Raw genomic sequence first — 11,759 nt, forward strand, 5'->3', positions numbered from 1 at the left:
CGCCTACCAAGAAGCCAAGTACTAGCAAGAGGCCAGCCCCGCAAAAACGAAACCATCCCCACTGGCAAAGAAAGCCACCGTGAAACCAAGGGCTATTCCCAAAATAATATCTGAAGAGAAGGAAGAAGGAACTGATGCATATAAAAAAGATATGTCCAGATTCTATGAAAAACTTAAAAGAATCAAGAAGCAAGGAGAAACTCGGAGAAACCGTACTTCTTCGTAGCTCCAGATATTCTAAGAAAAAAGGTGGCTTCTTACCAGCAACAACAGCAGGAATCTCGTAAGCCGTCCAAATCAACGTTAACGGACTATGACCGCACTCTCACCAAGTCAATTGAGGCGGCATAGAAAAAGAAGCGGGCAGGGAAAGGAGTTGCACAACTCAGACAACAATCGCACCAATTAGTCCCCCCGCTAGTTGTTGGTAATGAATATGGTTCGAATTTAGGATTAATGCATCAGGCAAACATACCTCCGGATGTCGATTTGGATCACCTTGGTGAATTTATTGATGAGACTAGTCTCGACCTTTACCAGATGTTTGGTGATGGAAACATTGAGAGTGCGGCGGAGGTTGATATTTGGAAGAAAAAATTTGTACTAGGCCAGAGTCTATACAACCCTCAAGCCTTATCTGATCTGGGGACGCAAATGTACCTGCTAAACAAGTGGTACATGCAGGCGTCTACCGGTGGAGACTTCTGTGTTGGTGTCAGAATTAGAGACGAACATTGGTTCCGTGGCGATGATGTTATGTATGTTGACTTTGCAGAATTTCATCAACTATGCCACCTGACCTCTCTAGATAAAGTTATCATTAGCTACTATTGCCTGTAAGTAAAAATTCTTTCGATCTATTATTAAACTCATCATATGTGTGTATATGCATATAAATTATCCTAACAAGTACTATATATATGCAGATTTACAATGACAGAGCTCAGAAAGGAAGGCTGCAATAAAATTGGTTTTGTTGATCCCCATATAGTATTCAAAGACCCAGTTACTCCAAAGACTAATTGGAAGTCTGAGTCAGGGACCTCATGAACTTTTAGTGAACCAACGCCACAAGAAGGATATACTCTTTCCCTACAACTTCAAGTGAGTGTTAATAATGTTGATCGTCCTTAATGGCTCATATGTTGATTCTAGTTAATTAATGAGTGTTATGCGTTATATCCTATAAACACATGCAGCAATCACTGGATATTGATGGACATCGATCTGGTGAAAAGTCACTTGATAATCTATGACTTGATGAGAAAACCACAACAAGACTACCAAGATATGATAGATATTATCCAGAGATAATTTCGGTATCTCTAGCAACTATATATACACACAAACATGATGATTAACTATATCTGATGACGTGGCAAATTTTTTATTGGGCAGTGTTTGGAAAACCTTTATTGAGAAGCAACACATGGGAAGATGCAAAGCGCCACTGAATGTAATCCCTTTGAAAGTAAGTCCCCTAAATCGCATCATCTTTATTAATTAAACATATAGCTTTCACCGGATCACCAGATTGGATGACAAATCTTTTTCTCGTAAAGTGGTGTCTGAGGCAGGAACAGGGGAACAACTACTGTGGTTACTATGTTTGCAAGTTTATCAAGGTGGTCCCCCAAAGAACTCCTACAGAGAGACTCAAAGTACGTTAAAAATACATTATATATTCATTTAATTATTATTATTGATTGTGTTACTATGTCTTTATATATATATATATATATATATATATATATATATATATATATATATATATATATATATATATATATATGTGTGTGTGTGTGTGTGTGTGTGTGTGTGTGTGTGTGTGTGTGTGTATGTACATATATTAATTTATTTTCCTTTAATTGAAACCTGTAGGCTCGATGGTTGGAGGAAAAGGTCATACGGCAAGACCAAATCAAAGCAATTCAAGAGTCTATAGCCAGATTTTTAATGAGCAGGTCATCGATTCCAAGGGCGAGTTCTACTTCGACCCAACACTGCCATGGAAGCCAAGCTAGAGGATGAGAGGAAACTTGTTATATCACAACAACTGTAATGCAATCTTTTGTAATATATGCACATGAAATAATATAATGTAAAATACACATATGCATGCATGCATGTAAATATATATATGATGCATGCATGCATATGTGTATTTTACATTATATTTCTATGCTTGAATTGTGTGATTTAATACGTTCATTGTGCTTGAACTGAAACATACTATACGCGCGTATAAATGTATAATTAGTAGCGTACAATACGACTTCGAAAACCTATTTTGAAAAGAAAACAAAAAAATGAAAAGAAAAAAAAAGAAAAAAATCTTTAGTCCCGGTTCGTATTACCAACTGGGACTAAAGGGTGCCGGCCATCGTGGTATGTCAGGAGGCACCTTTAGTCCCGGTTAGTGTTACCCACCGGGACTAAAGGTCCCCCTTTAGTCCCAGTTCCTGACCCGGGACTAAAGAACCCTCCCTTTAGTCCCAGATGCTTGCTCCCGGGTGGGGAACCGGGACTAGAGGGGGTTTCCCACCAGGAGTAAAGCTCTGTTCTCTACCAGTGTAAAGATCATTGTTCTTGTATCGGCTGGTCCCATACCAGGGACATTTATCTGGTGACTAGATGCTAGAGGATTGAAAGTCATACCTGAGAGCCTCACGGAACTTAATGATATGATGACCTTCTATTTTATCCAATTCATAAAGTCCCTTTACCAAATCCTGTATGGAGTCTGGTACCACACTAGTATGTAAAAACACAGACAAACCATCCCAAATATGGTAATTCATCCATAGTTTTCTAAACGAACCACCTAATTTCACAATGGTAAATAGATTGCCATAAATGAAGCTTACGCTGTCAGGGGTTTGGGACATGAGTATATGTAACACACAATCTGAGGCATCATAGCCTATGATTCCAGCGCAGTGGGCCTCGAGTCCTCCTAATTCTGTCATGAACCCATTAATTAGTGATTCCGCCGCATTGTTTAGGGCTTTCCACATAGTTCCTTGTGAACTTATTAGCTCATTACTCATGGGAGTAACCCCCAAATTTCGATTTATAAATTCCATCATCATGGAATGATTTTCCATAATAGCTGGGCTGACTTCAACCATTGGAATGCCCCCATCCAAAGTACCGGTTCGTGGATTGTAAAAAAATGATTTATTCGATATTATCTCTAATTTGTCTGGACTTACAATAGTAACATTTCGCCACGAAAAAGTATACAGTGGTTGGGGCATGCATGGATTTTTTCAACCCCCATTGTCAATGGACTTATGACATTCTTCGCTTGGTATGTGTTGGCGGGAACTGAGTTTGGTCGTGGCAGCACCCATGACAGGAGATGTAATAGATCATTGAAACTACAGTCTGACCAGCCATACTTAGCCTTCAGGATGAGCAGCTAAAGCACAAAACATAGCAATGTCCAATGTGTCAGACAACCCTTTTCAACACCATACACAGTCCCCTTCGATGCTTTCGTCACCCTTTCCAAATTTTCTAGACCTTTCGGGCTATTTAGTAAAATCTCTGGTCCAAGGGCTCGAATCATGTCCTCCAAATCATCTTCATCCCCGACACGTGCTCCACCATCATTATTGGCACCACCTTCGTCGTTATCATCCCAACCACCAGCATCATCACCTTATTCATTGCCAAACTCGAAATTCATTCGTGCATCAAGCTCTACTGAATATTGGGACAGGGATTCTATGGTTTCGTCGTCGTATTCGTCCTCATCCTCGTCGTTAACAATAACCGTTTTACCATGATGAATCCATACTGTGTAGTCCTCAACAAATCCTCGCATAATCAAATGTGATATGATGATAGTCACATCTGTCCATGCCATACGGTTCTTGCAATCTTTACATGGGCAAATAATTGTATATATCCTTATTCTCTTTCAATGTCATTGCATGCTTCTTTGCAGCTTCAATAAATTTATCCACCTCTTCATGAAAATCTGCGTTGAACCTTAACGAACCATACATCCAAGAGTTCATGTACTGCATCTTTTACAACAACAACAAAACAAATATTAAAGGACTACTTATTCAGATATATATAAAAATAAAACAAATTAATAATTAGTTGAGAATAATTGTATATACTTCAGATATATATGAATATAAATCTAATATAATAACATGAAGCATACAAACACACCATGGTAGAGGAAAATTAATTAATGGCCCATTTATCCATAAATAATTAAAATAAATATTTATTGATTATAATAAACAATTTCAAAGACAACAATTAGCAACAATTATACTTTACCCAATATCTTTCATACAAACCCTAGTCCAATTTCATCAAACATAAATTTACAAAAACGAAATTAATAAAAAAACCAAACCCTAGATCTAGATCCACATGCACATGAAACATCCATAAAACTAACTAATTGTTCACTAAAATCAAGAAACATGGACCAAATAAGGGTATGATCTTGTTCCCCTCCCTAATTTACCCTAGTACATTTAAAACTTTGGTCTAATTTGCTTCATAAGTAGCTCAAGCACCATAGAAGAGAGAAAAACAAAACTGTAATTACTCACTAACCAACCATTAAAACTTCAAAAAAAATTGTGGAATAGCATTTTCTTACCTTCTACGACCTCTCCACCAAAAGATTTGAGACCAAAATCTTCTCCCCTTAGTAGAGTACTTTTTGGAAGGTACCCAAGGCATCCCTACCTTTCTTTCATAGGTTGGACTGAGTGACTCGAGGAGGAAGAAGGTGTTGCAGCTGTTTTATATGTGGGTCATTTGAAGGGGAGGCTGGTGATTGAGCCGCCCCTGCAAATCGGAGCTATATATACGGGGACATTTGTAGGGACAGGTCAATCATCAGCCGCCCCTACAAATAGCAACTCCAGGGGCGGCTGGTGATTGAGCCGCCCCTACAAATCAGACCCTATTTGTAGGGGCGGCTCGTATCACCAGCCGCCCCTGCTGTTTCATTTGTAGGGGCGGCTGGTGTCTGGGCTCCTGAGCACGTCACTGTAGGGGCGGCTCCATCACCAGCCGTTCCTATAAAAAATTCGAACCATTGTTAAAAATCGTTTTTTACGTAGTGATATATATAGAATGCCGGGAATGCCGGGTTTGCGTACATGGCGGCGCAGCGATCAAGTCGGAGTCGAGTAGTCGTGACCTGGTCGGAATCATATGGGATGGTGTTTCCTATCCGACATACTATTCGAGTACAGCATCCTACACCACCCTGACACACGACAGCGTTGCAGTTTCAGCAATTGTTCAGCCTAAATTTCCAGTTCGCAGCACAACATCACGACAAGAAGACGCACAGAGCAAGCCGCAGGGGATAGCTGGTTGTAGAGAATGGCCTGATCTACCGATTGCTGTCAGACCTTCACCGGCTCGGCGCATGGGTTCACCAGCGCCCAGGTCATGCTCCCGCCCCATCCTGTCCTGCTCACCTTTCGCAAAATACACTGTAAGTTCAAAGTCCTCGGTAAGTCAGTAACCTTATGTGTTACAACTAATGTGGGGACATATGAAGGTCGGCGTAGTTCTAACAAGGCTTCTAAAATTTAGAAGCGCACATTTAGTTCTGCAGCAACACACCCAGACGAATCTGTTAGAATTTATATGATAAAATTCCCTAAATCCATATAAAGAAATTCTAATAAATCTCAAAGGCCCAATATATGTGTTCCTTAATGGGCTTTATTGTTTAAGTCCATAAGTAGAGGTGGAAGGTACAACGTCAATTAGTACCATATTGCTAGTTGATGCGGAGGCAAGGAGTTCTCCTCTCTCTCTCTATATATATATATATATATATATATATATATATATATATATATATATATATATATATATATATATATGTGTGTGTGTGTGTACCAATCCTTCTGGGAAAAGACATAACAACGATAGAACTATCATTGGAAGTTCTTAGTTTAGAAAATCCTAAGATAGTCAATTATTGTTTTTCACTTCTCACTACTGCATTGCCTTCTAAGTTTCCCCATCCCGATCCTCTGCGCTCGCGGAGAGTTGGGAGAGCAGGCCTCCGGAACCGCAGTCTGCATCTGTGACATCTGCTCGGGTGTGTGGGCGATCAGGTTTTTGGGGAGCGTCTTCGCGACTACTCGCTTCTTCCTGGTGACTGCCGGGTGTGCGGGCGATCAGGTTTTTGGGGAGCGTCTTCGTGACTGCCCGCTTCTTCCTAGTGACTGCCGACGTCTTCTTCTTCTTCTTCCTCGGATCGTCTACTTTCCGGTGGACGTTCAAGGGACTGCACTGCGTACATCTCTTTTCCATTCACATGCCTCTTGGCCATATATTTTTTTAGACCCATCATTCAATTGAATTAATATTTCTTGTTTTCAATGGTCTGGAGGTTCGCAATAAACCTGATAGCTTTCGATTTATTAAGTTGACGCTCATAACCTGATGGCTTTTGATTACTTAGATTGACGCTCATAGCCTGATGGCTTTTGATTTGTTAAGTTTAAACTCATGTCATGTTTCCGACTGATAAAATCGTACCTAGGCTGTGCTCATGCAAATGAAACTATGTACCGTACCCTTGTGATGATAATTCAGATGTCAGAAATGACAGTTCCAGTATTCTAATTAGTTCGAACTAAGATTCATATTTGTGCCTCAAAATAAAAAATAATAATTTTCCTGCTCACTTTGGAAAGTATGAATGCCCTTCGAAATGCAAGTCACTGATGTGCTTACTGAATGTTTTTGGTTCATTTAAACCTTAAAAGTTCAAAATTTGATACTGTTTATTTTATATACTGCATAAGCTGCTAGAAATTAGAAGAAATGCTCCCCTCAGCTATTTTCCTTTTTCTAGGAAATTTCCACTTGACTAAATAAGATAGCAACTGAGATCAATCAAAATTGTTTTGTATTATCACATAATTAATCCTCTATGTCTCAGTACTGTATTCAAGGAAACCACTCTTGACAGCACTCACACAGTGCTTGCAATATACATATAAAAACAACAGATTGCTTCTTTCTGCTTCCTTACGTCTAATAATTTCTTCCTACAGATGCAGCATCATCAAGCTCGCACACTACTGGATTCAGGTTCTTTGCCGAGTGCCCGAGGCACTCGGCAAAGGCCAAATTGCACTCGGCAAAGCCTTTGCCGAGTGCGGCACTCGGCAAAGAACACACGGCAAAAAATTGATCGGCAAAGCCCTCTTTGCCGAGTGTCTTTTATCGGGCACTCGGCAAAGGCTTTGCCGAGAGCCCCGGGGGCACTCGGCAAAGAAAAGCGACCATCACGGCGCCGACCCCGTTGACGGTCTCTTTGCCGAGTGCCAACCCTACAGGCACTCGGCAAAGATTTTTTATTTTTTTTAAAAAAAAATTCTTTGCCGAGTGCCCCCTGGCCGGCGCTCGGCAAAGTTTGAATTTTTTTTAAAAAAAATTCTTTGCCGAGTGCCCTCTGGCTGGCACTCGGTAAAGTTTGAAATTTTTTAAAAAAAAAATTCTTTGCCGAGTGCCCTCTGGCTGGCACTCGGCAAAGTTTGAAATTTTTTTAAAAAAAAATTCTTTGCCGAGTGCCCTCTGGCTGGCACTCGGCAAAGATTTTTTATTTTTTTAAAAAAAATTCTTTGCCGAGTGCCCCCTGGCCGGCGCTCGGCAAAGTTTGAATTTTTAAAAAAAAATTCTTTGCCGAGTGCCCTCTGGCTGGCACTCGGCAAAGTTTGAAATTTTTTTTAAAAAAAATTCTTTGCCGAGTGCCCTCTGGCCGGCACTCGGCAAAGTTTGAATTTTTTTTTAAAAAAAATTCTTTGCCTAGTGCCATGGTCATGGCACTCGGCAAAGCTGAAAAAATGGTTCTCCGAGCGCCCATTTTTCCAGCTTTGCCGAGTGCTGTGACCATGACACTCGGCAACGGGGTCCTTTGCCGAGTGCAACAATCAGCAAAGTGACCCAAAACGATAATTTTTTATTTTATTTTTACATTCCATCATGACAAATAAATTCATACAAACATATATCACATATATATCTCATTCATTACATATATATATCTCATCCATCCACACATGCATCCCCATCATTCCCATCATTCCCCTTATATAAACACCCACCTCCTCCATGACCCACTACGAACCACAAGTCCACAACCCCACGCATAAATCTTGCCAAATGCCAGGTCTTCAATCTTTGCTATGATCTCGCGGGATAATTCCAGCATGGACTCAGACAAGGGCGCCTCCGTGCAGTTCCAGGACTTCCTGCCATTGATGGCGAGGAAGCTCGGCGTGGAGGGCCTGATCCAGGAGCTCTGCAAGGGGTTCCAGCTGCTCATGGAGCCCAGGGCAGGAAAGATCACCTTCCGGAGCCTGAAGCAGAACGCGGCCAGGCTCGCGCTTGGCCAGCTCCGGGATGATGAGCTCCTGGAGATGATGAAGGAAGGCGACCTGGACGGGGATGGGGCGCTGGATCAGATGGAGTGCATCCTCATGGTCAGACTGAGCCCTGAGCTGATGGAAGAAGAGGCACACAGGATGTTTCAGCATGGATGTAGTTTGATCCTTGTTACTTGGTACAACAGAAATACAGAATATAGGTCATATTTTGTTATTTTGCTAGTTCAACTCCAATGTGATATTGCATTCAGAAATATTAATGTGGACATGCTGACATTGCTCAGATTATGATACTAACAAAAGCGGAAAATTGGACTACAAAGTGCCACGAGCATTCACTTTGCAGTTACCTGATGAATAATACTCCCGTTACCAGCGAGGGGAAGTTAGTTATTCCAAACTGTGTGCAAATACGTAGAACAAAAAAAAAAGTTTTGTGATAAACCACATTACACGAGTGTCTCATTCCCTCAAGTGCACTACTCTCCATCCAACCTAGCTGTGTGGCATTTCCTGTACTCTATGAAAGTTCTACTGGAGTACCACAGAGCTCACCAATCTCCTCCTCCAGAAGCTGCACAAGGTTCACTCCAGTCCTCTTGAATATCCAACCATTAGTTGTTGCATCCCAATCAAACCTAGAAGGCCCACTGCATTCATATCCAGATAGCATCTTTGTATAAGATAAAAATGGCATACAAGTTCAGCAAAGCGCTTTTGGGTATTGTACAAAATACCCAAGCGTGGGTCTATTTTATTGGAAATCAAAGTATGAATAAGTTTCACAGCAACATCATAAGACAAATAACCATATTGAATAAACTGAACCACCTATCACAAAACAATAGTAGAAAAATGACACGTACTCAGTACTCTTAAGTCCTTACACAGTGACAGGTTCGTGATACTAGTAAAATTAACTATTAGTGTAATACAATATGCATCTACCTTGAGAAAGGAGGATAATACAACATGGCAGACAAGACGATGGCAATCAAATTCAGGTGTCTATTACGTATAATGAAACAAAAAACAACTGAGATACTAAGATAGCAATTGTACCTCACAGGTGAAGATAGCCAGATTTGTTTGTTTGGCGTTTGCTTGTTTATAACATATGTCCCCAAATCCCCAAGCCTTAGTGTCAAAACCTGATTCTAAAATGTCCAAGAAAATAAGGATGCATCAATAATCAAATACATGAAAAAGAAAACACATACTAGCAAGGATTGCATGATTCTCGATCACGTGTTGCAACTAACTCCGTACTCTATGTCGAAACCATCCATCTGAATGGAGTCACCATACTCCTAAAAAAGACATGAAGAATAGCATTAGTCAGAAGTATGCTGACTCTAACATGTTCGAGATATCTGAAGGCCATAACAAAGAGGATTCACTACCTCAAGTTTTTCAAGCAAATCATGAATCGTCTCATCTGCTAATTTGTGAAACTCATCCTCTTGCATTGCCAACCTGTTCAACGTACACAATCATAATCACCAACTACCCCATGCAGCAAAAGATTATATAATAACAGAAGTTCAAATAACCAATTATAAAGTAAAAAACAGTCAAACATACTGAAGATCAAATTTTATTCTATACATTGTTGCAATCAACTAATACCAGTAGCTAGCCCAACTTTCTACATTTCAGTTTGTTGATTCAAGCAACTGTAGTCTCTTCTAACGACCTATTGTCCATTGTCACTATTTGGCAAATTACAGAATGTTCGGAGTACCTAATTTAGGGTTACCTAAAAATTGCTAACTTATCTTCAACTATATAGTCACAACACAAGGCAAATTCCCCTAAGACAGCAGAACAAATTAATTCTGAACCTAAAGATGCATCACAACCTGATGTACTAATTAGTCTTCAGAAATCGTGGGTTAGGCCTCAGAAAACCTTTAAGTAACTACATCTGCAACAAGGTTAAACAAGAAAGGCTGCACATCGTCAATACCCTCTGTGACCCCGAGATTCAGCAAGAGAACACTTTTTCAATGCCTTAACAGTATGAAAGTCTCTCTGTCAGGACTGCAATTTGTGGCTACAAACTATTGGTGGATCAAGGTGATATAATGATACCCCCTTCTCTATTTTATGACATGGGCACCTGCCTTCGCCGATTCATTCAAAAGAGAGAGAGGATGGCATGCTATGCTATGCTGTAACTGCAAATATATTGCAGCAAGGTGAAAATTCATTGTGCAGTTGGCGGAGCTGGTGAATTTCTCCGCTTAGGTCCACTATTTACGCGTGTAAATCATATGCGCAGGTTACATACTACTGTGTTGCAATTGATTTAAATGAAAAAAATACGAAATAGCACTCGATTTCTCAAATGCCAAATACCTGCTGTGTTGCTGCTGCCAGAAGCCCAGACCGCCGGACTCCCGCTGCCGGTTGTGGCCTGTCCGCCTGGGCAACGCCGGCCGACAGGCGGCAGCCGCACGAAGGCACGAGGCACGGCGGTGCTCGATTGCCCACCCCCCCCCTGAGCCGATTCGCCGCCCCGCCCCTCGATTCGCCAGCGCCGCCGCCGGCAACCACCGACCAGGCGAGTCCGCAACACGGAAGGGCGAAGCACACGCGAGGGCGAGCAGGCCGCCTCCGACGGCGCTAGCACCTTCGCTGGCTGGCTTGTGCTTACCGGCGCGCGGCGCAGGGAGGGGCTGCGGCCGAGCGCGCGGGTGTCGCAGTGGCGCGGGCACGCGGGCGGCGCACGGGGAGGGGAGGGCGGCGCGCGGAGCGAGGGCGGGCCGGCCTTGGCGGGCGGCAGCGCGGGGATGGCCGGGAGCGGCGGAGCAGCGGTGCGGGGGCTCTGTCTGTCTGTGCGGAGCGGCGGCGCGGGGGCTCTAAGAGCAAGTTTAGTAAGTACGCCCGCTGCCAGCTGCAAGGAGCGCCAGGTCACTCGAGCTGGGGACCGGTGGTGGCGTCCATCCTTTAATGCTCGGCGTGTTTACAAACGACGTGGGAATCAATGGGAGCCGGAGGAGCTGGGGAACAGGCCATTTCGCCCGCTTTTTGCCGGCGTTAAGCTAGTCGCCCGCTCGCCTCTCTCTCTTGCTTTCTTTCTCTCCCACGTCAGATTGTGCTGATGTGTTAGGTTATTTCGCCGACTGAGCTGGCCTCATTATACTTGCTCTAAGTGCCCCACCCACCCCTTTGTCGAGCGCCGGATCAGGGAGGCACTCGCCAAAGGAGGCAATTTGCCGAGTGCCCCGATCCGACCGTCGACAAATTTTTTTAAAAAAATATCTTCACAGGAGTACTCGGCAAAGAAGAAATTTTTTAAAAAAATTCAAAAATACCTTTTTGCCGAGTGCCTTATTTTTGGCACTCGGC

General features: G+C 42.4%; 2 protein-coding genes across 2 annotated transcripts; one reads left to right on the top strand and one right to left on the bottom strand.

Annotated features, from left to right (window-relative positions):
- The first annotated feature begins 8,189 nt into the window (after positions 1–8,189).
- LOC136480860 (calcium-binding protein PBP1-like) lies at positions 8,190–8,696 on the top strand. Its single transcript, XM_066478296.1, has one exon. It carries the CDS (start codon positions 8,205–8,207, stop codon positions 8,694–8,696), a length of 492 nt encoding a protein of 163 aa, XP_066334393.1. The 5' UTR covers positions 8,190–8,204.
- Positions 8,697–8,780: 84 nt separating this feature from the next.
- On the bottom strand, positions 8,781–10,893 carry LOC136482886 (frataxin, mitochondrial-like). The gene is made up of 5 exons (XM_066480046.1): positions 10,767–10,893; positions 9,809–9,881; positions 9,668–9,715; positions 9,468–9,562; positions 8,781–9,055 (listed from the first exon to the last, which is right to left on the bottom strand). The coding sequence occupies exons 2-5, from the start codon at positions 9,872–9,874 to the stop codon at positions 8,926–8,928; spliced, it is 339 nt and encodes a 112-aa protein (XP_066336143.1). The 5' UTR covers positions 9,875–9,881; positions 10,767–10,893; the 3' UTR covers positions 8,781–8,925.
- Positions 10,894–11,759: the final 866 nt, after the last annotated feature.

Source organism: Miscanthus floridulus, chromosome 9 (assembly GCF_019320115.1).
Source record: "Miscanthus floridulus cultivar M001 chromosome 9, ASM1932011v1, whole genome shotgun sequence".
Taxonomy (NCBI): domain Eukaryota; kingdom Viridiplantae; phylum Streptophyta; class Magnoliopsida; order Poales; family Poaceae; genus Miscanthus; species Miscanthus floridulus.